The sequence below is a fragment of the Ips typographus genome, linkage group LG8 (assembly GCF_016097725.1).
Source record: "Ips typographus isolate SLU linkage group LG8, UJ_Ityp_2.0, whole genome shotgun sequence".
Taxonomy (NCBI): Eukaryota; Metazoa; Arthropoda; class Insecta; order Coleoptera; family Curculionidae; genus Ips; species Ips typographus.
The window spans coordinates 1,099,103-1,121,368 of record NC_138429.1 but is presented as its reverse complement, the minus strand read 5'-3'; the positions used below and the strand labels follow the sequence as shown (position 1 = coordinate 1,121,368).

The 22,266-nt window shown below is 37.5% G+C and overlaps 7 protein-coding genes across 12 annotated transcripts; 4 read left to right on the top strand and 3 right to left on the bottom strand.

Annotated features, from left to right (window-relative positions):
• Positions 1 to 133: 133 nt before the first annotated feature.
• LOC145733246 (protein CNPPD1) lies at positions 134 to 2,598 on the bottom strand. Its single transcript, XM_081986001.1, has 7 exons — positions 2,441 to 2,598; positions 2,228 to 2,327; positions 1,376 to 1,581; positions 1,193 to 1,321; positions 956 to 1,097; positions 717 to 896; positions 134 to 665 (listed from the first exon to the last, which is right to left on the bottom strand). Exons 1-7 carry the CDS (start codon positions 2,474 to 2,476, stop codon positions 238 to 240), a joined length of 1,221 nt encoding a protein of 406 aa, XP_081842127.1. The 5' UTR covers positions 2,477 to 2,598; the 3' UTR covers positions 134 to 237.
• An 86-nt stretch (positions 2,599 to 2,684) lies between these two features.
• On the top strand, positions 2,685 to 5,409 carry Cog6 (conserved oligomeric Golgi complex subunit 6). Of its 2 annotated transcripts, none has more exons than XM_081985951.1 (9): positions 2,685 to 3,139; positions 3,192 to 3,441; positions 3,530 to 3,727; positions 3,910 to 4,053; positions 4,108 to 4,237; positions 4,293 to 4,522; positions 4,708 to 4,892; positions 4,945 to 5,074; positions 5,125 to 5,409. In XM_081985951.1, the coding sequence occupies exons 1-9, from the start codon at positions 2,792 to 2,794 to the stop codon at positions 5,382 to 5,384; spliced, it is 1,875 nt and encodes a 624-aa protein (XP_081842077.1). In that variant the 5' UTR covers positions 2,685 to 2,791; the 3' UTR covers positions 5,385 to 5,409. The 2 variants fall into 2 exon arrangements, with proteins under 2 accessions (XP_081842077.1, XP_081842076.1); XM_081985950.1 differs by having other exon boundaries at positions 2,686 to 3,139; positions 4,102 to 4,237.
• A 393-nt stretch (positions 5,410 to 5,802) lies between these two features.
• Positions 5,803 to 7,241, bottom strand: LOC145733249 (E3 ubiquitin-protein ligase TM129). The gene is made up of 5 exons (XM_081986005.1): positions 6,943 to 7,241; positions 6,681 to 6,889; positions 6,377 to 6,623; positions 6,191 to 6,322; positions 5,803 to 6,138 (listed from the first exon to the last, which is right to left on the bottom strand). Exons 1-5 carry the CDS (start codon positions 7,183 to 7,185, stop codon positions 5,863 to 5,865), a joined length of 1,107 nt encoding a protein of 368 aa, XP_081842131.1. The 5' UTR covers positions 7,186 to 7,241; the 3' UTR covers positions 5,803 to 5,862.
• A 100-nt stretch (positions 7,242 to 7,341) lies between these two features.
• Tsf2 (transferrin 2) lies at positions 7,342 to 11,504 on the top strand. Its single transcript, XM_081985931.1, has 15 exons — positions 7,342 to 7,499; positions 7,626 to 7,934; positions 7,983 to 8,125; positions 8,183 to 8,400; positions 8,451 to 8,527; positions 8,586 to 8,763; positions 9,200 to 9,427; positions 9,483 to 9,609; positions 9,659 to 9,823; positions 9,875 to 9,962; positions 10,054 to 10,221; positions 10,275 to 10,497; positions 10,549 to 10,736; positions 10,789 to 10,960; positions 11,015 to 11,504. Exons 1-15 carry the CDS (start codon positions 7,442 to 7,444, stop codon positions 11,238 to 11,240), a joined length of 2,568 nt encoding a protein of 855 aa, XP_081842057.1. The 5' UTR covers positions 7,342 to 7,441; the 3' UTR covers positions 11,241 to 11,504.
• Positions 11,505 to 11,653: 149 nt separating this feature from the next.
• On the top strand, positions 11,654 to 13,364 carry LOC145733270 (uncharacterized). The gene is made up of 3 exons (XM_081986042.1): positions 11,654 to 12,853; positions 12,905 to 13,024; positions 13,075 to 13,364. The coding sequence occupies exons 1-3, from the start codon at positions 12,796 to 12,798 to the stop codon at positions 13,269 to 13,271; spliced, it is 375 nt and encodes a 124-aa protein (XP_081842168.1). The 5' UTR covers positions 11,654 to 12,795; the 3' UTR covers positions 13,272 to 13,364.
• Positions 11,934 to 18,923, bottom strand: LOC145733274 (uncharacterized). 4 transcript variants are annotated; one of them, XM_081986048.1, is made up of 4 exons: positions 18,809 to 18,923; positions 17,055 to 17,185; positions 14,142 to 14,240; positions 11,934 to 14,073 (listed from the first exon to the last, which is right to left on the bottom strand). In XM_081986048.1, the coding sequence occupies exons 2-4, from the start codon at positions 17,074 to 17,076 to the stop codon at positions 13,868 to 13,870; spliced, it is 327 nt and encodes a 108-aa protein (XP_081842174.1). In that variant the 5' UTR covers positions 17,077 to 17,185; positions 18,809 to 18,923; the 3' UTR covers positions 11,934 to 13,867. The 4 variants fall into 4 exon arrangements, 3 of the variants coding, with proteins under 3 accessions (XP_081842174.1, XP_081842172.1, XP_081842173.1); XM_081986046.1 differs by lacking the exon at positions 18,809 to 18,923 and adding an exon at positions 18,031 to 18,165; XM_081986047.1 differs by lacking the exon at positions 18,809 to 18,923 and adding an exon at positions 17,815 to 18,024.
• On the top strand, positions 15,727 to 19,574 carry LOC145733250 (T-box transcription factor TBX6-like). Of its 2 annotated transcripts, XM_081986006.1 has the most exons (5): positions 15,727 to 15,869; positions 16,576 to 16,675; positions 18,041 to 18,174; positions 18,635 to 18,771; positions 18,827 to 19,574. In XM_081986006.1, exons 1-5 carry the CDS (start codon positions 15,851 to 15,853, stop codon positions 19,457 to 19,459), a joined length of 1,023 nt encoding a protein of 340 aa, XP_081842132.1. In that variant the 5' UTR covers positions 15,727 to 15,850; the 3' UTR covers positions 19,460 to 19,574. The 2 variants fall into 2 exon arrangements, with proteins under 2 accessions (XP_081842132.1, XP_081842133.1); XM_081986007.1 differs by lacking the exons at positions 15,727 to 15,869; positions 16,576 to 16,675 and adding an exon at positions 17,469 to 17,704.
• Positions 19,575 to 22,266: the final 2,692 nt, after the last annotated feature.

Here is a 22,266-nt window from a genome sequence, read left to right as displayed (position 1 = left end):
TGAAAGTGACACATGGTTACCTATGCCAGCTAGAAGGTTCGTTCAAAATGTAGCTTTTGGTTTTTTTTTTAACCAAAAAATTCACAAATAACCGAGATATTTACTGGGAAATAAAGCAGTGCAAGTAAACAAGTTTTATTGAAAATGTCATATTTTTATTCATAAAAATTGTACATTTTTGGGGAAAATCCCCTAATTTGGCAATCACGCCTAAAATACTTACTTTTTTAAAGTACCTTATTCAAGTCTTGATACTCTGTGCAAATAAGGCAAAACACTGTAGTGACTCAAATGATTTTTGATTGTGTCAGTCCATTCGGCGTGCCACGATCGCTCCAATTGATCCTGCATTCTAGTTTTGGTGGCTTTTTGTATGTGATCTTCCAGATAAACTAACTTATCACTGGTTTCCGTGGTTTCCAAGTAGAAAATGTATTTTTCAACGCTGGGTAGTTCGAATGTTTCGACCAATTGAGCTGCGTTTGTCAACCAGTTCATTATAGGAACGTTCCACCAATCCCACGTCACTGTCTGACTGTCTGTTCCGTTTAGCGGTTCCGTTTTAATGGAAGCCAGCAAAATACTGGCTTTAAACACTTTGACAGCGTTAAAATTGGACGTTTGACGTTTGTTCCATTGATTGTCCCCTGTAGGTGAAATTAAACCTGGAAAAAATATTTTAATTCAAATTCAAAAGCAATCAATCCACAACCCACCAACTACAGAAGATTCGTTTGTCAAAGCCCGGGTTGGTTCCGTATTGTAGTTATACAGAATTGTTCCTGGCACGGCACTGGCTAAAGCAACGGATCCAAACAGCACCAACAAAGCAGTGGCGTAGGCCACTGCCAGAACTGCAGAAAGAGCCACCACACATTGCAACAGATTGTAAAAATCTGAAATATTTAGATTTGGAACAGTTTTTTCCACCTCTAATAATAATTAACTTTCTAACTTTTATAAACAAAATCACTCAAAATGCCAAGTTCAGTGTAGGTAAAATAGCCTCTCATATTGCCTTCTTTAAGTGCCAGCATCATTTCCAGTTCTCCTAGTTTCTTCCAGAATATCATGTCATTAGTGAACAACTCCCAGTTCTGAAAAAAGATTTTAGATGGAGCTTTTTTTGACGTAATTTGACAAGACCATAATTTGATCAAATTACGTCATTGTGACGTCAAACTGTACTTACAATAGCCTTTAAAAAATCTCGTTCCAGTCGAACCAGCTTGCTGCAAGTCATCCCAGACGAAGCAGCCCACTCGTCCATAAAAACTTCGTCAATTTCCCCGTCATCAAACAGAAATTTAGAAGAAACCATCTGTGCACAAATTATTAATACGAAACAGTGTAAATTGAGCTGTGATTAAATTACCAAAGAGACCAAAAACAAATCGGAGGGAACGGTGCGTTCCAGATAGTCCATATTGCATTTTTTCAATCTGTCAAAGTAGAGCATGGCCAAAACTAGGGAACATGGAGATACGCATGCGTTTCGCGATATTTGAGCCGCCGTGTTCAATTGAAGACGGTTGAGTGACTTGCCTTTGTGTACTTCAGAGAATATTTCAACTGCCAATTCTGGAAGAAAAACCAACACATTCTAGTTATTTAACCAAGGAGTGTATTAATGAAAGCTATTCATATGCGAAATGCAAACCCAAATCATAGGCACACTTGACAATGACAGTGACACTTAGTTCTGTCCTGTCTGTAAAGGTGGATATCAACTAAATAATGGACTTTTATTTCTCTCTGTTTAATACAAATAAAGAAAGATGGAACTATACTATGAGCATATTTGGTTGCCTATGATAAAATCAGGCATTAAAGTAAAACAATTGAAAAATTATTTTTTTAAAAAAAGTTGTTAATACAGGGTCAGTTGGACAAGCTGACTGACATAATTTAAACAGTTGTGACCATGTGACCAACTGTCATGACTCATCAGCCCTTTGTCAGGAGCACACGGCCATTTTTTTGAAATTTCCATCCAAGATCTTTATTTTTTCTGTTCACCATCACAGTTTTAAATTGTTTTGAGTAATTTTATGGGCTTTCTTTGAATCAACGATTTTGCATCCAAAGGCCTTATGATCTAAAAATCACATGACACCATGGTTACGAAACCACATGGAGGTCACGTGACTTTTGAATCATAACCCGTTTGCATCGCAAATCACAAACCAAAAGAAAACCACTATTATCAAGTAAACTGACTGCCTACCTGTTGCTGGCAGGCTGAGCATTTCCCTTTTAGGCAATTTCCTACCATAGTACAAAGTTTTGGTGATTCTGCTGAGATATTTCTGGTGCTCTTCCAGGCCCTGCAAGCAAATTTTACATTTAAAAACTCTAGGCAACAATCCAGGGGGTCATTACTAGGTCATTCGCAACATCTGATCACTGGAAACTACTGATCGTACCGATTAAAACTCACCTTGCAATGGGGCGGCTGCTTATATATCTTGGACATTTTCGGGCAACCGGAATTTCGCTTTTAAAAGCGACTATAGGACCTGTTTCGAAAAAAACATGTGCCACTTGCTGGATTCTTGATTTCACTGACTAATTTTTGTTTTTTTTTACCCGGTGACAACTGACTTTGGTTGTTCGAACAAGTTCGCATAGATGGCGCTGCACGAAAAATATCACTGAATTGAATATGAAAATGGAAAGGTAATCAATTTCAGTGGTTGTCTGGTCTGCGAGCTTCATTAAAATCAGCTGATTAATGTTTACTGTTGAGGGGTCTTAATATATTTAAAAAAAAGCTAAAAGAGTGAACGCGATGAAAACAGAACCAATCAAAGAACACGTCCTGTCCAAACGGATGAACAAAATCCTAGAATCCCGCATCGAAAACGAACAGGACACAATCGAAGCCCTACGAGAATTGTCCACTTTCTACACCGAAAACACCCTGCAAGCGCGTAGAAATCTACGCAGTCAAATCGAAAAGAGGAATCTGGACATTAATCAGGACTTTCTGGCGTCTTTTAAGGAAGTCAAAGATAGTTTTGACGGCGTGTATGACGATATCGTCCAGATGAATAAAAGTATCCAGGAGATGAGTTTACAGTTGCAGAATGCCAAAAGTCACACTAAAGCTTTGTTGCAGAAAACTAGCGAATTACAGGTTAGTTTTTACCCGTGTAAAACCGCTAGTTTTCAAGGTTTTAATATTCTAGAATGCTAAAGAAAAAATTGAAATTCAAAAAGACATTACAGAAGCATTTCTCAAGTCGTTTCACTTGTTACCAGAAGACTTGACAGCATTGTACGGGGAGCCCAAAAAACGCGACAACCCTGTCACTCTTGACACTTTTAAGGTTTTGGAAAAAGTCCAGCAAATTCACAACAATTGTAAAGTCTTAATGCAAGCCGGATTGCAAACTTTAGCTTTAGACATTATGGAACAGATGACCTTACATCAAGAAGGTTTGAGCGAACGTGACGTCACAGTGACTGTCAAACTACGTCACTGTTGCTCCATGTTGATAGTTGGGATAATAAAATGCTTTTTAAGGTGCTTTGGAAGTATTATACCGCTGGACCCAAACTAATTGCAAAAATGTGGAAAACCCTGATTTAATTGAAATTATCGCTAAGGCAATGGCAAAACTACAAGAGCGCGCAGTACTTTTCAAGTATGTTATGGAGGAGTATTGTGTGTTTAGAAGGGGTTTTCTGGTAGGGGAGTTTCTAAATGCCTTAACCAAAGGGGGTAAGTGGGTTCACGGTAGTGCAACAAAGACAACCATAGAAGGATAGAGCTAGTACAGACAAAATGGGAGCCACATCAAGCAGGCTGTGAATTAAGGTCACAGCCTACTTGAGGCACAGATTTTGATTGTTTTTAAATGTCAATCCAGACTTTTTAGTGTTCATTGTTTGTTTAATTAAAAGGTCCTTCCGGCAATCCGGCTCCAATCGAGATGCGCGCTCACGACGCACAAATTTACGTCACTGACATGTTAGTCTGGATCAACAAGGCCATTCCAGTTGAAAAACAAAATTTACATTCTTTAGTCAAAATGTGTAACCATGAAGGTAAGTAAATTTTGCAATTTTTGTCAAGAAACTTAAATTTTTGGTAAGGATTAGACCAGACACTAAACGAAGCATTGGCAAACATATGCGAGGGGGTGTGTCAACCGTTAAAATCGCGAATCGAAAAAATTCTAAACGTTTCGACTCAAGCGTCCACCCTGTATGCGGTAGTGAACATGCTCAGGTACTTTTTGCACTGGTTTTGATTGATCCACATAGTTCTCTTAATTACCGGTTAGGTACTACAAGAAGTGCATTCGTAAACTGGTCAGCGGGGGCCAATTGGAGGAAACCTTGTCGTTGATGTTAGAGAAAAGCGAACAAGTTTTTATCAGTTCACTGAGACAGCAAATTGACGGACTTTTGGTTCGAGTCGAGGCCCCTCCAAGAGATTTGAGCCCCACGGCGGCCATCAGTCATTTGTTGGCCGTTTTACGCGATATGCTGTCAACGGCCAGTATGAGTGAAGGTTGGTTAATTATAACAATGACGTCGTCTACTATAGTCGAATTTATAAAAAAAAAAAAATTTGAAATCAGCTTGGCATCCACCGTGACGTAATTACTCTTCAATTCCCTAACATGGAACAGTGCATTGTTGCCAAAGTTATTATTATTTGCCTAATACCATTTTGACATTTTTTGTTTATTTAAGGTCGTGAAACTGATATGGTAAAAATTGCTGCTACAGTTTTAGAACCGCTGCTAAGAGCAGTAAATGAACAAGCCTCCAGGTTGCCACCCACTGACATGGCAGTTTATTTATTAAACTGTATGTACACTATGTACACTTGTCTTAGTATGTACGAGTTTATGGAAGAACGACTTGAACGGTTACAGGTAGAGGTTATAAAGTATTTAAATGATTTTACTTAGCGAATGACGTAATAAGGCACAATCGGATGCGCAAATCGACACCCTAACATCAGAACAGGCCAGCTCGTTAGTGGCCAATCTGAACCTGGGACCCATCTACACCATTCTGCAGGACCACTCGCAAGGCCCCTTATCGGGAGTGCCGGGTAAATAACTAACCAAACAAAAATTAGGCAAATCGACAAAACTTTAATAGGAATGGAGCCGAGCAATTTGAGAAACTTTCTACTGAAATTGGACAGCTTGGCGGCCCAACCCGACTCGATTTTGCTGCCCCAAATCAATCTACTTTTGTCCTCCAAACATAAAAAGGCGGTACAAAAACGGTCGATTGCAGTACTGTTGGCAATATACAAGCAACTGTACGAGGCCGTGCACAATCCGGCCAATATGTACGAAAATCCTTTGCAAATTCTTAGCAAAACACCAGAAGATTTAAATGCAATTTTTGAATAAATAAATACAGTCTATGGGATCTTTTTATAGCCGTCTTTGTCACACTGCCCTTAACTCAATTTAACAAACATACTTTTCCTATAATTAGAGCTTCTGGACACTTGCAGAAAATTAAATATTTTAACCTTTTAAAGGTGATTTTTACAACAATCTGCAGCTGCCAAAAACGTCATTAGGGTCCATTTTTGCTTGAAACCATTTTTAACTCTTATGGCAAAACCCATTAGGAGAGCTATTTATGTTAAGCAAATATGAACCATCTCTTTGTTTTTGCTCAAATTAAAGCAAAGTAAGTGAAGAATGCTTGTCAATTATCAAAAAAAAAAAATAACTTCACCTGACATTTTGACAATTTCCGGTTCTTTAAACTATGTTAGGTTATTATAGAACTTGAACATTCTTGACAATATTAAGGCTGTTTCAAAAAACAAACAGATTTATAGAATAATCTGAAGCACTTACACAAATATTTGAAATTTTATTCTTCGGGGGTACTGATTAGAGAAACGTCCAAAACGCAAAAAGTGGCCCGACACATGGGACACGTGCATTTACTGGCCAACCACTGACTCTTCATTTCTGGCTCTTGTCTGGAGACAAACCACTTGGTGATACAGTCGACGCACCACATCGGCCGACAGAAGCAGTTTGTGCAATTGTTCTGTCCAGGGAAATTAGCTGATGAATCGGCGCATTGTTTCTGGATTTTAATTCCTGGACGGGCCTGCAGACATCCAATGCATTGATCCAATTCCTGTCAACCAGCTTTCTTGTATGTTTTTTTTAAATTTTTTTTATTGTCTCACCATGTCAGTGTAATAAGGAGGGTTTTTCTGCACGGTTTCCTTAAAAACTTCCAAAAACTGTTCAGTAACAGACTTGTGAAACTTAACTTCTGGTAAAATGTTTATTGATCTAGCCAGTCTGTCTTCCAAGTCCTTTAAAAACACCCCAAACAAATCCTTGCAGATAACTGTTTTATTTTTAAGTACCTTAAAGTCTGTAGAGTTTATTCTGATTATAAATGGTTCCATCCTGCTACTTTTCACTTCAATATTTAAAAATTGTGCCTCATTTGAATTGATGTGTGACAATTGATAACTGGTAGCCTCCTTAACATTCACAGTGGCATCACTTTGATGAGCCACAAACATGGTTAAAGGTGTGGCTTTTATAATCCAGTTTTCTGTCACCACTACTTTGACTATTGGGTTGGTTTTAATACTAACAATTTCCAGTCTACAAGAACATTAAACATGTATTTCACCTCTTTCAAGCTTCAATCAAACAAAAAACCTTCTATACTCAGTTTCAATGTCCCTGGCAACAGCCTCCCAGGTATTATTGTTATTGCAACACTTTCTCAAGTTTGCAACTATGGGATGGTTGGTATAATTGTCATCCGTCCATTTCTTAATAACATACAAAGCCAAAAATGGGGCTGTCACACTTGAGGCAGCAAAAACTTTCCAGTAAATTGTGGTGCCAATTAAAAGAGTGGACAACTGCAATTACACTTTTACTATAACAAACTGTAGGCAAGATTAATGTGTATCACCTCTTCGACAAAACCCAATAAAAACAGTAAAATGACGTAGATTAGGGGCAAACAAGAGTAGACGAATAAGTTGACTAGAGATTTGAGTAAATGGTATTTCACAAAACGCTCTTTTTCTGAGCCTAAAAAACCTCCGAACCAGTTTTGTATGGTAAAACCCGCACTAACAAACTCCGCAGGAGGATATATTAATCCCAAACTGACTAGTAAGTAAAACAGATTAAATATTAATTCCGTAGACATTTTTGATTGTTAAAAATTTACATTGTTTTGGATAATTTTACAATAACAAATAAAACTGTCAAAAATGTCAAGGAGTGAGGTTATACTGAACTTTTCCTCTTCTTCTCAACTTCCTAAAGAATTTCAGTTTTAAAAATGTCAATGTCAGGAAAACATACCGTTTGTTTTGTTGTTGTGGTTCAACGTTTATTTTGGATTACTCATGTAATCTTAATAATTTTCTTATCTATTTAACTAAATTGCAATTTGTATAGGGATGTCTTATCTCTGTTATCAGTTTGTTATCGCAATTTGTTGTATGCAAACAGTGTGGGGTAAGTTTTCGTAAAATCGGTGAAGTACCCACAGGATTTTGTATTGGAGACACACCTACTTTAGGGCTGGAAAAACTCATTCAACTTTATTTATTATATTTTAAAAAAAGTTACAAAATTCTTTAGGTCAGAACTACTGGAAAGTAAAACAAATTGAAGATAAGCAACCACCCAAGGAACTGAAAATAATCTGGTGCACCATAAACGCCAATGAAACAAAAAAATGTGAAGGTTTGGTGCAGGCCAACGAAAGAGACCAAATAAAAGTGGGCTATGAGACTGTAAAAATCGAGTGCGTGCAAGCCCTAAACAAAGATGAGTGCATGCAACTGTTGGATGAGGAAAAGGCCACCATGACCACTTTGGATGCTGGTGAAGTGTTTATTGGTGGACGATATCACAGTTTGGTTCCCATAGCCCAAGAAATACTTGAAGGTAATGTTATTCTTACAGTCAGAATGGTTAGAAACTAGATATTTGCAGCTGGTTTTAATAATTACTATGCTGTGGCTGTGGTCAAAGCTGGTAGATTAACTGACATACAAACCTTAAAAGATTTGAAAGGGAAAAAAGCCTGTTTTGCTGGTGTTGAAACATATGCAGGCTGGATTCTTCCAGTTAGTACGGTAAGTTTTCTAATACCGCAACTGTAACATTTCTGCAATGGTTAATTTGTTTGTTAGTTAATGAAAGAAGGCTACATGCAGATTATTGATTGCAACAATCACGTTAAAACTGCCAGTAACTTTTTTGGCCCTTCATGTGCTGTCAATTGCTTAACTGACAGATACAATCCAATTGGGGATAATTCCGACAAACTCTGTCAAATGTGTGTTGGTACTGTGCCTGGTAGATGGTGCACAGATGCTGATCCTTATGCCGGATATGACGGAGCTTTCAGGTTAGTTTCAGAAATTCTGTTTTGTTTCATTTCGCAGTTTTGTTATTTAGGTGTTTGTTGGACAAAGGTGAGATAGCCTTTATGAAGCACAACACCATTCCTGAACTAGTTAAAACAAAGGAGTTTAGTAAGCAGCCAAAATAATTTTTGTAAACTGTTTTGTGCTTTCACTGGAAGGGTTTTAGGTGGAGTTAACCCTCAGGAGTTTGAGTTGCTGTGTAAAGATGGCAGGCGGATGCCCTTAAATGAGTACCAAAGCTGTAATTGGGGACAAGTTCCTTCAGATGCTATTGTGGTTTCTTCAGCTGTGCCCTTTGATGTTAGGGAAAAATATCAGCAGTTTTTACTCAAGTTTGCTGAACAGTATGTACTTGTGTGTTTACTTAGTTAAAAAATGTGGGTTCTTCACAAAAATGATCTCAGTATCATCTGAGTAAACTATTTAAATGCGCCAATTAATATAAGAGTTGGTTACAAAATTTTTCCGTCGACTGTAGTCTATATTAAACGTTTATTATTTTAAAAAGTTTGAAAAAACTAATTGTCAGGGCAACACGGCAAACCGAAATCATAGGCACCCTTGACAATGACAGTGACAGTTAGTTCTGTCGTTAATGGTGGATGTCAACTAAATAATGTGTGTCTATTTCTCTCTGTTTAATACAATTAAAGAAGGATGGAACTATCTTGGGAGCATATTTGGTTTTCTATGATAAAATCATGCATTATGGGGACTCATAAACAATCAAAATGGCTTGCAGTTGTAGCTTATTTAAAAAACCCTTTCTGACTAACTTAGATACTCCAAATCTGGGCATAGACAGCCTGCACCAAACCAATGGGAACCTGAGTTTGACAATTATGGTAATCGAATTGGTGCAAACGGTCCTAATCGCAATCAGTACGACGATTCGTACGATCGAAGACCAAACCCATCTGAATACGATAATCAATACTATAACAATAGAAATAAGGGTGCATCGAGGTATAAAAGGCAGAATTACTTCAGTCAAGACCCTTATGACAGGTAAATTAGTTTGGTTAAGTTTGAAGCGGTTGTCAAGATCTGTCAAATCTTTTAGACCCATTCCCGACATGATTGACAGACACAACAACTCCCAAGATGATTATAATCATAATTTCTATGAGCAGTTTAGTCTTTTCGAGTCTACGCCACGTTACGGGGAACGGGGAAATTTGTTGTTCCAGGTTAAAACAGACATTTTATGTAAAACTTCATCTGTATAGTTTTTGACAGGATTCCGCCACCGGAATAACGCCGGTTCCTGAATATTTGCAAACTTACGAAGCTTTTTTGGGTGAAACCCAGGACAAAATAATGGAGGTGCGCAAATGTCCAGTGGCCAAAATGACATTGTGCGTCACTTCCGACGAGGAGAAAGCGAAATGCGTCAAAATGAGCGTAAGTGACCGGTCACGTGACTGGAGAAATTAGTTCAGGCGTTTGTTTCAGACTGCTCTGAAAGCCCAATTGTTGAAACCTGAATTGAACTGTTACAAGGGACATTCGCAAATCCATTGTATGCAGGCGATTCGAGGCGGTAATTTAATTGTTTCATGCAGAGGGAATTTGACAGTTAAGCTGTCAAATTCACTTTGACAATTTGCTCGTATTGAGGGTGTTTTGTTTAGGGACGGCCGATGTTGCCGTGCTAGACGCGAGTGACGTTTACACCGCAGGCTTAAACTACGACTTGATCCCGTTTGTTAGCGAGGTGTACAATTTGGAAAATCCTGAATACTACGTGGTGGCGGTGGCTAAAGAGTCCGATCCTGACACGGAGTTAACCTATTTAAGAAGTAAGTCCTAATTTAAATTTTCTAGAGGAACTCTAGAAATGTATTCTTGGTAGCTAAAAACACTTGTCACGGTGGAATAAACATGGCGGCGGGCTGGGTGTATCCGCTGGCGTTTCTGATCAGCAACGGTTGGATCAGATCGTACGGTTGTAACAGTATCAGGGCGGCCGCGGAGTACTTTTCGAAAAGTTGCGTGCCGGGCGCCATCAGCGCCGAATACAACACCGGTGTACCCTACGACAATATGTGCGACTTGTGTCACGGCGCCAGTTACAGGTAATTTGACAGTTCACGGCCAAACTTATGACGTCAAAATCGCTTGTTCAGATACTGTAGACGAGATGCGTCAGAGGATTACTACGGTCACACGGGGGCTTTCCGATGTTTGGTCGAAGGTGGTGGTGACGTGGCGTTTGTCAAACATACAACAGTATTTGAAAATTCTGGCGGTCAAAAACGAGAATGGTGGGTTAGGGATAATTTGATGGAAGATTTCGAATTGCTCTGTCCTGACGGTACAACTTTCCAACATTTAAAAAGTTCATCTACTTAGCTACTTTTGTATAGGTACTCGAGCTGAAGTAAACGAATACACTAAATGCAATCTGGGTAAAATTAAAGCAAATGCTATAGTGGCTAGAGGTGGTTACTCCTACAATCAAACCCAAATCGATGCTTACGTTAACTTGTTTATGTACGCGCAGCGTTTTTATGGCAGAAAAACGTCGGACGAGTTTAGGTCTTTTTTAAAATAGAAAAAGCAATTTAAAACTACTAAACATTAAATTTTCAGTTTTAGCATGTTCACTTCAGACCCTCCCTACTCGGATTTGATATTCCAGGACGCTACCACTCAACTAAAATTGATACCAAGCAGTGAAAGGTATTATTCGGATTATTTAGGTTCGGATTTTATGCGAGCTAGACGTATCGTCGATTGCCACGCCGGAGCGTCTTCAGTTATTTCCACTCTAATGTTAACATTAGGGAGTTATTTAAGCCTTTTGCTGATAAATTGAGTGACGTACGAAAAGTATGTTACTCGGGTACATTTGGTCCGTCCGTTTAAAGTTGTCGCAATTTTAGTTAAGATCTAAGACTGATATGATATTATGACAACATTATTTACATGTACAAATTGTTTTCTGTGCCTTAATAGTATTTTTAAAAGTTATGCGCAATTAAGTCCGTCCACACGTTTTATTTGGAATTGTATCCGGTTTTATACTTTTTACTCTACTTTGGTTGTAATTTTACAATAAATATTAAATGGTGTTCATTTAGTTGCATTCAAATAAATGTACAAAAAAAAAACTGTTGAAAATTGCTAAAACTTTAGTTTTTAAAAGCAGTTTTCCCTCACAAAGTATACGAACTATACATGTATAGGGAAAATCAAGCCAAATTAGGATGACGTCACAAATTTCATGTGCAGCAACATAAGCGACAACTACTTGAAAATCCACTTGATTTGACAGTTATTGCGTTGACAGCAGACGCCATTTTGTTTTTTTTAGTAAAGCTTTAGCCGCGATTATGTTTTAATTCATAATTTTATGTTTAACACCCAATTACAACTCTATCATCGCCCTCTATACTAGAAAACCTAAAATGTCACTTTTAATGGCGTCGTTGACAAACGTATGCAGATGCAGTAAAAAATGTGTTTTTTTTATTGTTTCGTGTAATTGATTGCAAGTTGTGAGTGAAAAACACAATCACGTCCAGACTAAACAAATTTGGTTAGAACATTTGTCCTGGAAAGTACAACAAACAACAAACTAGTTTAAACACTGTTCAATGTAAGAAAATCTGTAAATCCTTAAAACTAGGTAAGCAAAACTGGTAAATGGTTCCTATGTTATTACCAAGAACATTCATTCAAAATTATTTTTGTTGCTCTCACAATGAAGGATGCTTTAAAATGTAACTCGCATACCTGTGCATGTAACAAGTACCTACCTAATAAGTTTACTGTACTAGAAAGTACTTACCACTGAGTATAGTGTTGGAGTAAAATCAAAGTGTTTAACCACTGTTGAGTTAGATCCGGTAAAAACTGACACGGTTGGGCTTTTTCCTGAATTGCTGTTACAATGTGGCTTGAAAAACTTATGAACGGCAGCAAACAAAAATACGCAAATAACCTCAAATTTTGATTTTAAACCGTAAAAATTCATCTAATCCTCAAAAAACTCAATTTCCACATTACAAACTGTCATCACTATTTCCGCCATATTGGAATTTTTGACCTTCTAGGCTTTCTAGTATAGTAGGCGGTGCAAGCAACTATCAACGGCCTCACTGCAACCCGTGTTACTTCAGTATGTATGGCGGGCTGCATAAAAAAATCATTTTTGGGTTAAAACAAATTTGTTGACCAAGTTAATTAAATGTGTAAATAAAATCAAATATTTCTGACATTTTCTGGTTTTATATCTCCTAAACTGGGTTTTGTTCGGTTAATTTTGTGGTTGACTAAAACTTTCTTCATTTATTTATATAACAATCAATAATTTAGCACAATGAGTAAAGTAATAACACTCCTAAAAAAAAATTAGTCAGTCACAAACCATGTATTTAAGCAAAACATTTTCAGTGACTTTCCTCTTGTGCACCTTTGGGACACTGGGTAAGTGCCAGAGCACAACGATTTCCGTAAAAATAATTTCACATTTTCCAGCAAATTCTCTGGAATGTTTCGTTTGTGACAGTACAAACTTGTTATGCAGTTATGTCTCTCATTTTGATATCAAAAAGTGTGACGACGAAAATTCCAAATGTTTCCACGCCTATTCTAAAGGTAAGTTTGTATATTTTTTGTTTATAAAATTAAAATTGCAATTTTTTTAGCAACTGGCGAATTGATTAAAAGAGGATGCACCATTTATCAGAATTTGGTTATTTCTAGTGTGCACGAGTGTCCGGATGTGGGTGACGATGGCATTTGCCATCAATGCGACACTGACTTATGCAATAGTGTCGCAGTGTATCGTCTTAGTTGGTCACTATACATTGCAATTGTCTTAATATGGAGATTTTTGTATTAAAAATGTCCATTAATTGACTGTAAATCCATGGAATTTTGATATAAAAACTGTAATCGAGTGAAGCAAATCAATAAAGTGGCAATTTGAAAGAAACGGAGAGAGAGAGATTTTTCAAATGCGATAGATAAATAAGAAAGAATTGGAAAAGAGTAGAACAACTGAAAATAATTTAAAAAACTGTGAAATCGACTATACACAGCAATAATTGTAATGCGACGTCAAAAGGTATAAAAAATGTCCGAAAAGTGTCAAGTACAGTCAACAACGGTTTTTCTGTGTTAGAGTTGTCAAAATTGACGTTTGAAGCATTTCCAGTGTCTTGAAATAGTCAAATTACGTCATAGAGATCGTTTCTGTCTAGATACTGTCAGAAGTAACGTCAAAAAGACTGATAAATATTCAAAAAAACGTGAAAAAATCTAGTTTATCCTTCAACAGAAATGCGGCGTGCACAACAGTGTTCTAAGCCGATTTCCTCAGTTATTAGTGTTTATTTCATAAAAACTCTGTCTTAACAAAAAGAAAGCGGAGCTTTAGGTTACATTTTGACGTTGGAACGAACTTCCTAACTGTCACAAGAACCAAGTTAGGAGCTGTCAAATTGTGACCTCTTTGAAAAGCTTGTTCACTTGCCCTACTTTATTCCCGGCCGATATTTCGGTTATTTGTGATTTTTTTAAAGAAAACTGTGTTCCGGTAAAAGAAAGCAAAAATTGTGAGCTACCTTTTGACGTTTGAAAGAACTTTTTAGCTGTCATAGTAACCGAGTTACCACGTGTTAAATAAAGACCGGTAGTAACATCTTGAACGAAACAGAAGAAAAGTGACAGTTTTAAATCTATATTCTTGATTAGGGAAAAATTACCTTACCGTTAAGACGTTCTGTGTACATTAGCATTATTCCGTTCTTTAATGCGTGTTGCTCTGGAGCAGCTTCGGTGCAGACAGTGTAGAGAGTTGCAAAAACCCCTAAAAAGACCATAAATTAGAAAAAACTATACGTTTTCATGGAACAGGCCATGTAAACCACTGTCACTTCAAGTAAACATCGTATGAGTCAGTCTAATCAGTTTCTCAATATTTTATTAGCCTGCCTGCTTTTATAACAACCCAAATTCTAAAAAATACCATAAAATAGTAGGTAAAGTTATTATAAATACCAGGACCCAGTCAATTATGAGAATATTTGCGAAAATCCTCTTTAAAAATCCATTAAGGCTGAACGAATACGGTTACCTACGGAGGGAAAACGGATATTTTATGTCATTTCAAGTACGACCCTTAATTAGTTTTAACGTGTTTAGAAATGATTCACAGAGCAAATGTTTGTTTCTAGATGAAATTCCAAGGAGAAATTAATGAGTCTTTGATTAGGTTTGAAGTCCACACGATCTTTGTGTACGTATAGTCTGTTTGTTATATTGATCAAAAGAAAAGACATTGAGATCTAAAAATCACATGGCACCACTAATACAAAATTGTACAGAGGTCACGTGACCTTTGGACACACACAGAATGCAATACAGGTGTGATAAATCCAAAAGCGACCATAGGAAAACCGTGTAACGGACAGAGAAACGTAGGTAATTGCATGCGCGGGAGAAAGACAGAAAACGAAAAAAATATCAAGTAGGCCATGTTTTTTGCGCGCTGTTGCCAAACGCCGTAAGTAAGTTTGTCGAGGGTATTGAACAAGGACGGTAAACAGTACAGGATTGCTCGATCGGCCGATTTTGTTTCCCGGCGGCGAATGAATTCTGACGTCACAGTGGGCCTTCGGGCGCACAATACGCTAAATATTCGCCCGAGACGCTATGTACGAGATTGTCAAGGGTGCCTGTGATTTCGGTTTACTCCGACCCCATGGTGACGTAAAAATCGTCACCGGCCCGAGCCGATACCGGCAAGATTGCGCTTATGGGATTAAGCACTCCTGTACTGTTTACAATCCTTGGGTATTGAATACTTACGGCAACAGCGCGCTAAAAATATGGCCTACTTGATATTTTTTTCGTTTTCTGTCTTTCTCCCGCGCATGCAATTACCTACGTTTCTTTGTCCGTTACACGGTTTTCTTATGGTCGCTTTTGGATTTACCACACCTGTATAGTACGCCATTTTGGCGTACAATTTTTAATTGTTATTTCATCAATGAGTGTATTAATAATTATAAAGACGGTAAAGTGATAATTAATGTACGTCTATTCCTATCTGTTTAGTACAAATAAAAATATTTGGAATTTGTTATCGCAAATTAAAAAAATCTGTATACACGTTGGACGATGGATTTTGAGGCCTTACTATGGTACTATCAAAAGGCAAAAACCATTAGTTCCGACAAGGAACCGTCGGACCAACCGGATAACCGAAGTACCGGCGATAGGTACTACCCTTAAAACGGACCAATCATAAAACCCGTCTGGAACCTTGGAGGGGGTGGTTTTTGCGCCTATAAACCAACCCTATGGCGGCAAATATTTCGCCAACTAGCACCAGTTCTTAATGTGAAGGGTTCCCTGTCAGTTCTGAGGTAGTGTTGTACTGAAAGTGCGAAAAGTTTAAATTAGTGTTGTACCAAAATGAGCAGCCAGTTTAAAGGTGAGTTACACTGATACGTTTAAAGTGTTATTCATTTAATTGTAATGAATTTAGTGTTGAACAACATCAAAATACAGATTCTTTCAATAATTTTGTTTTAAACTTTGTGTGTTTAATGCGATTTGCACCGCAAATGGACTTAAATTATCTAAGCTTTCTGCTAACTTAAAAAACCTTGACTTTCATGGACTGTAACTGTACTATACAGGGTGAAAACTATTGAGACCATTTTGAAAATTTCCAGAGCTTACTAAAACTGTCTTAGACTTTCCAAGAATAGTTTTAAATTGCCAGAGGCCTCTAAATGCTACTGACAACCTTCTGAAAAGTTTCAGAGCCCTCTACAACTGTTTTAAACTATCCCAGTACTATTTTAAATTGTCAAAAGCTTCTAGATTCATTTGGAAAGTGCCACGTTTGATAAGATCTTTAAAATGTTTCTGAACACTCTGTATATGGTAAACACATAATATAGAGTCGTAAAACAACAAATCACAGCCTTAATTTGACGTTAATTGGAAAATCCCCAAAACATGCCGCTATATGGACCTAAACAACAAAATATTGGTTAACTATAGGGCCTACTTGATAATTTACCTTTCTGTCCCCACCCTGTATTGTACAGTTATCAAAAATACCTCACTAAAAAAAAGAGACTTTAACCCTAAATTACCACTAAATTAAATAAAAACTTATTACATTACAGCAGTACCAACTATCCATTGTAAGGCTGTTTTGCAGAATGCAGGATTATGGCAGGTATTCAGTAACCTGGATACGGAGATGATTATAACTAAGTCCGGAAGGTAAGTAACGCTTAAAATCGTGTATACATAGGGGCATATTAGTTTCGATCCAAAAACACAAATCTCGCCACTTTGAGGTGGAAAAGGATGTTGGTTTGGGGCGAAATATAAATAAACTATCGATTCCGTCGCCACGTGGTTTTTCGGAACGCAAATCCACTTCCTGGCCGACTTTATCGGCACTTCCTCCCTTTACCATCATCACAATGGGTCACGTCCAAACAATAAAAAAAAAATCGTAAAATAACCTGCTTATTCATAAAACCACTTGACTTTTCTACTTTTTGAAATATTCAGTCTGGTTACCTGTTTAAGGTGTCATCATTTTTAAGTAAGGACTGCAATAAACCATTATTGGGGCTGTAAAGAGAAATCTTACCTTTTACATTGGAGTGCGTCATAATCGCTGTGCGTTTTTCATGTTTTTGTTTTGGGCATTTCTTAGATCTGAATTTCCGTTCTTTTTCTGACTGTTTTGGTATTTTCCTCAGTTTTTTTTAACCATCATACCTAACAAGACAAGACAATAAAATGGGAAATGGGGGGGAAAAAAGTGAGGTTAAGAAAAACTTAAAACAATCCAGTTAGGAACTAATGCATAGCCGTCTTGTTTTATTGATGTTTGATAGAGCAGGATGGAGGGATATACGCCAAATGTCAAAAATCAGAATTTACTGGCACCTTATTGGTCAAAATTCGTTAGGATATTTGTATTGATAACTTTTTAATTAATTAAGACAAAACTTTAAAAATCTAACTCACCACCAGTCATAAATGACGGCGCCTAGTCACGACAAAAATCAAGTGGAAAACTGCAACAGTTCGATGACTTGTTTGTCGGTAAAATCAGACAAAGAAAAGACACCAGATAAGCTGTTCTTATGTCCATTGTGGCGTCGTCTTAACACTTGATTTCATCGACAGACCAGAGAAAAGGGATGCCGCAAGAAGCTGTTTTACTTAGAAAAAGCCCTAAATTTAACGGGGCCACCCTTAAAGCTACTCCTTTTTGACAGTTCACGTTTTACGGTTTGTAGTAATATTTTTGAGTTTTGTCCATGAGTGGCTTTAATTTGCTTGGAAAAAACTGATGAAAATCACCGCAGTGTTCTTATTATGCTTGATTAAATATAAGATACCTTTTCAAAGAATGCCGCACTCTCTTCAGTTCAATGGTCTGCAAAATAGTCCACTATGCTTTCAAGAGAGTGTTTGGGCAAGGTGAAAAGGATTCACCCTGTGTCGGTTCGTTTGATAGTGAAACCACCAAAAATACAGGATAATAGTATTTAGCCGGACTTTACTGTCTTTTTTGGTAATGACCCTGGATGGGCGTGGAAATTTAAGAAAATCACCTTGTTTCAGACGAATGTTCCCAGCTCTACAAATCCAACTATCGGAACTGAAACCGCAGAGTGTCTACTGCGTGTTTCTGGAAATGGTGCCGGCCGCTAAATGCAGGTTTAAATACAGTACGGCGTCAGGATGGGCTCCAGCAGGTAAATAGTTTTTGATTTATTTCATAGAATAAGCTTGCGGGTAGGTTCACGTTTTAACGTCAGCGGCTTAGCAGCTAAGTATAAGCAGTCGCAGCAAACTTACCTAATTGACGTTGAATGTCATTTTTGACAATTCAACGTTGCCAGAGTGTAACCTACAAATTATTTATCTAACTTTGATGTTTGCCGTGGTAATATAACCATTCTGAAGAAATAAACTGACTGTAAAATAATCAGCAGCATATACTACAAAAAAACTTGAATGTAACAGTTCTCAAAAAAAAATCGATAATATTGACAACTTTCGTAGTCTGGCAACGCTGCGTGACATTGACGTACATTTGTTGATGTTTAGAGGTTATAGCGCAGTGATTGTCAGGAATTTTGCAATTTAAACTGGAAAACCCTTGAAAAAACACGACTAAACAACAACTTCCCTAACACTGTTTCATTTTTATAGGGTCCGAAGAAGTGCAGAGTCCTCACAGGCTCTATTTACATCCGGAGGGGCCAGCCAAAGGGGAATATTGGATGTCGCAGCCAGTGAGTTTTGGTAGATTAAAACTAACAAACACGCCTGCGCCACCAACAGGACAAGTACGAAAATGTTATCAATTTGATTTAATTTACTTACATTATAATTTTTCTTCAGGTTGTGCTATCGTCCATGCACAAGTACCAACCTCGGATCGTGATTGCAAAAACTGCGGATCCTAGTTCGTTGGGCTGGGCGCCCAGTACGTGCATTGTGTTCGCGGAAACGCAATTTATTGCTGTGACCGCTTACCAGAATGAAAAAATCACCCAATTGAAGATTGACAACAATCCTTTTGCGAAGGGTTTCCGGCAAAACGGACAGGCCAAGTGTAAAAGGAAAGTGCGCTCTGAAGAAACCGACAAGGATGAACTGATTAACGTGGTCGATGATGAGGAACCTCCGCAAAACGAGGCAAATAAAGAAAATCGTGAACGGTTGGAGATGAAAAACGAGGCAGTTTCACCACCTGTCAAAGTTGCAAAAGTTGACAGTTCAGTTCCTTGTGCTTGTGGGGAGCAGTCTTCAAGTTCAAACCAGCCAGTGTTGCCCTACCAGTATTATAATTACTGGCCACAACTGGACCCCCTGTATTATTCATACTATCCCTACATTTTCCACCATTCTTACTATTCCCCTTCCCAATACGCTGGATCTCAGTTCAACAAGCCATTAAGCCAAAATATGTACCCGACACCTGTACGGACATTTCAGTCAGATCATTCCATTGAAAGTATCCTAAGAAAGTGATTAACAATATAAAATGTATTTATAAACTGTTTTATTTATGTAAATTTAAAATTGTCTGTGATCATACATGTTTTAGTATTATGTAAATAAATGTTGCTATTTTTTACCGGGGAAACTTGTGTTTTATTAATACTTTCTACAATGTCAAATGTTTTGGCACCACTGGCGTGTACAAAGTTATGTGACGTCTTTTTCTAGAGCATTGATTTGCAAACCGTTCTCTCTTAACAGCACTAATTAGACCCTTGCTTAGTCATTGCCGTTAAAAGCGCTGCGTTGCCAGATGTTTGTCTTTATCATATTGGGAAACCAGGGATGGGAAGGGAAGAACATGTAAACTAAATAGAATGTTTTATACATACAATAATATACATTTTTGAGTAACTTCGTTTAATAAGAAAACTATTCAGATTTTGACAGTCAAAGTGGCGACTAAAAGCAATTTAACAGGAAAAACGAGCATAAGTGATCGCCCTTTTTAAAAGATGGCATTTCGCAATCTAAATAGGAAGACAAAAGTATAAGGGTCCGACGCAGAGGCGACAAATATCACAGGGTGGTACGTGTCTAGACGTCATCCTTGAAAATGGTGCCGCTCCACTCAATTTACTTGTTTGTATTTCCGAAATTTGAGAGGCGTGTTGTTTTTTTGCCTGTATTTGACCGTGATTTTTTGTTTTAAGTTTTCGTTAAACCTTGTTAATTAGAACAGAGGAAGTATAATAATTAGGCCCTTCAGGAAAACGTAGGACAATCTGTGTCTGTGATTGACAACTAAACTACACCAATGAAGGTCTCATCTAAATTGCACGTAACAACTAGTTTTTTATCAAAAAAACACAAAAAACTGTTAATATGATGGTTTCTACTGTACGGCCCCCTCAAGAAAACCTCTAGAATAGCATTTCAGGTAGAACTTTTGGATACACACTGTATACAGGTAAATCCAAAAGCGACCATAGGAAAACCGTGTAACGGACAGAGAAACGTAGGTAATTGCATGCGCGGGAGAAAGAGAGAAAACGAAAAAAATATAAAGTAGGCCATGTTTTTAACGCGCTGTTGCCAAACGCCGTAAGTATTCAATACCCTCGACAAACTTACTTACGGCGTTTGGCAACAGCGCGCTAAAAATATGGCCTACTTGATATTTTTTTCGTTTTCTGTCTTTCTTCCGCGCATGCAATTACCTACGTTTCTCTGTCCGTTACACGGTTTTCCTATGGTCGGTTTTGGATTTACCACTAATGTATATAGAACAATTTCAAAGATAAACACACCGTAAACTAATCCGCAACCGGGTTATTTGTGTTAAGTTGTCAGGCAGAAACCACACGCACCCCGTTGACACTAAACTGCGAAATTTCTGTGGCTTCTACGGGGTGTTTACCCTGAAAAACTATAAATATTTGGCAACGGCATATGTAAACCGTATAAACAAAGGCGCCGAGTAAAACGTAACAATAAACACACCCTCGGTCCATATTTGCTAATATTTTGCTTTATAGCGATTAGAAGTTTTCAACAAGCTTCGAAACCATCAGGCTTGTTTACAATAAGAAAAACACACAAACATCAAGTGTGTTATAAAGCCCATGCCACTTAAACTGTCGAAATAGGGTTTAAAATTAAAAAAAAAACACGCTTTTTGGGTAAAAAAGGACACTTCAACCCGAGTAATTGCCTTTGTAGCCCCATCAATCTCGCCAAGGCAGAAAAGGGCTTCTGTGTTATATTTTTTCTGGCTTTTACCACTTTTTATTATCTGTCAATTAGCTAATGGTTTTGACTATACCATCCCACCGGTGTTGTGATAAATTTTGGCGCCTTTACCATTTTTACGACCAGAGACGCTTTTTTTTTACATTACCAAAACAAACTGACTTTAGGGCCAAAGATTACCGATAATTTGTGTAAGCTACAGTCGTTAACCCTTAAGACGCAGGGATTTACCTAAAACGATTTAGTTAGACAGTCATAAGTACTGCAATCGTTAAAAACCCCTTAAGTCAAATGCAAATAAGTCTGGACAATGGGGCGCCCTACCTATATAATCACCACAATGGAATTTTTGACACTTTAAAGACCGTTACGATTAGTGGCACCATAGTTTTTGCCTACTTTGGCTTTTTTCACTTTATAATGGTTGTATATGATTTGATAGCTTTATGGTTATTATTGATGGATTATAATGTATATTTATTAATATTTGCATTCCAATAGAAGAATGTTTTATGCAAGTGTGATCTAGTAACGAAAAGAGAAACATTGATAACTGCATGCTCAAGACGAAGACAAAAAGTCTATTAAGGAAAAATTGTATTTTATCTGTTAAAAGTAAATAAACTGTACGTTTCTAATCATTTCCAATTATTTTGGGTCATTTTATAGCTTACAAATTAAAATACCGTGATGCACGTCACGACTGTCATTGAATGTGATTTACAGTGCTAAAAAGTGCTCTTGAGAAGGTTTTATAATTTTATACCTTCATGGAGTGTTCCTTGACAGTTACCACTATTGTGACAGATTGAAATATACCCACAATAGACAGTTACACGTCACAACTGCCAAAAAACAACTCATAAAACTACAAAATGAATAATAATATAATTTACCACAAAATAATTTAAAGTTTTTCCCAAATATCCAGCGATGGAAATTTTTCCTTTTTCACAAGTTGTGTTCCGCTAAATTTGACAATTGTCACGTGACACTTAAATTGTGTACGACAGACTGCCGATTGTCACAGTACAAACAGTAAATCTGTCAATTGTATTAGAGATGTTGCGAATTAAAAATGACTA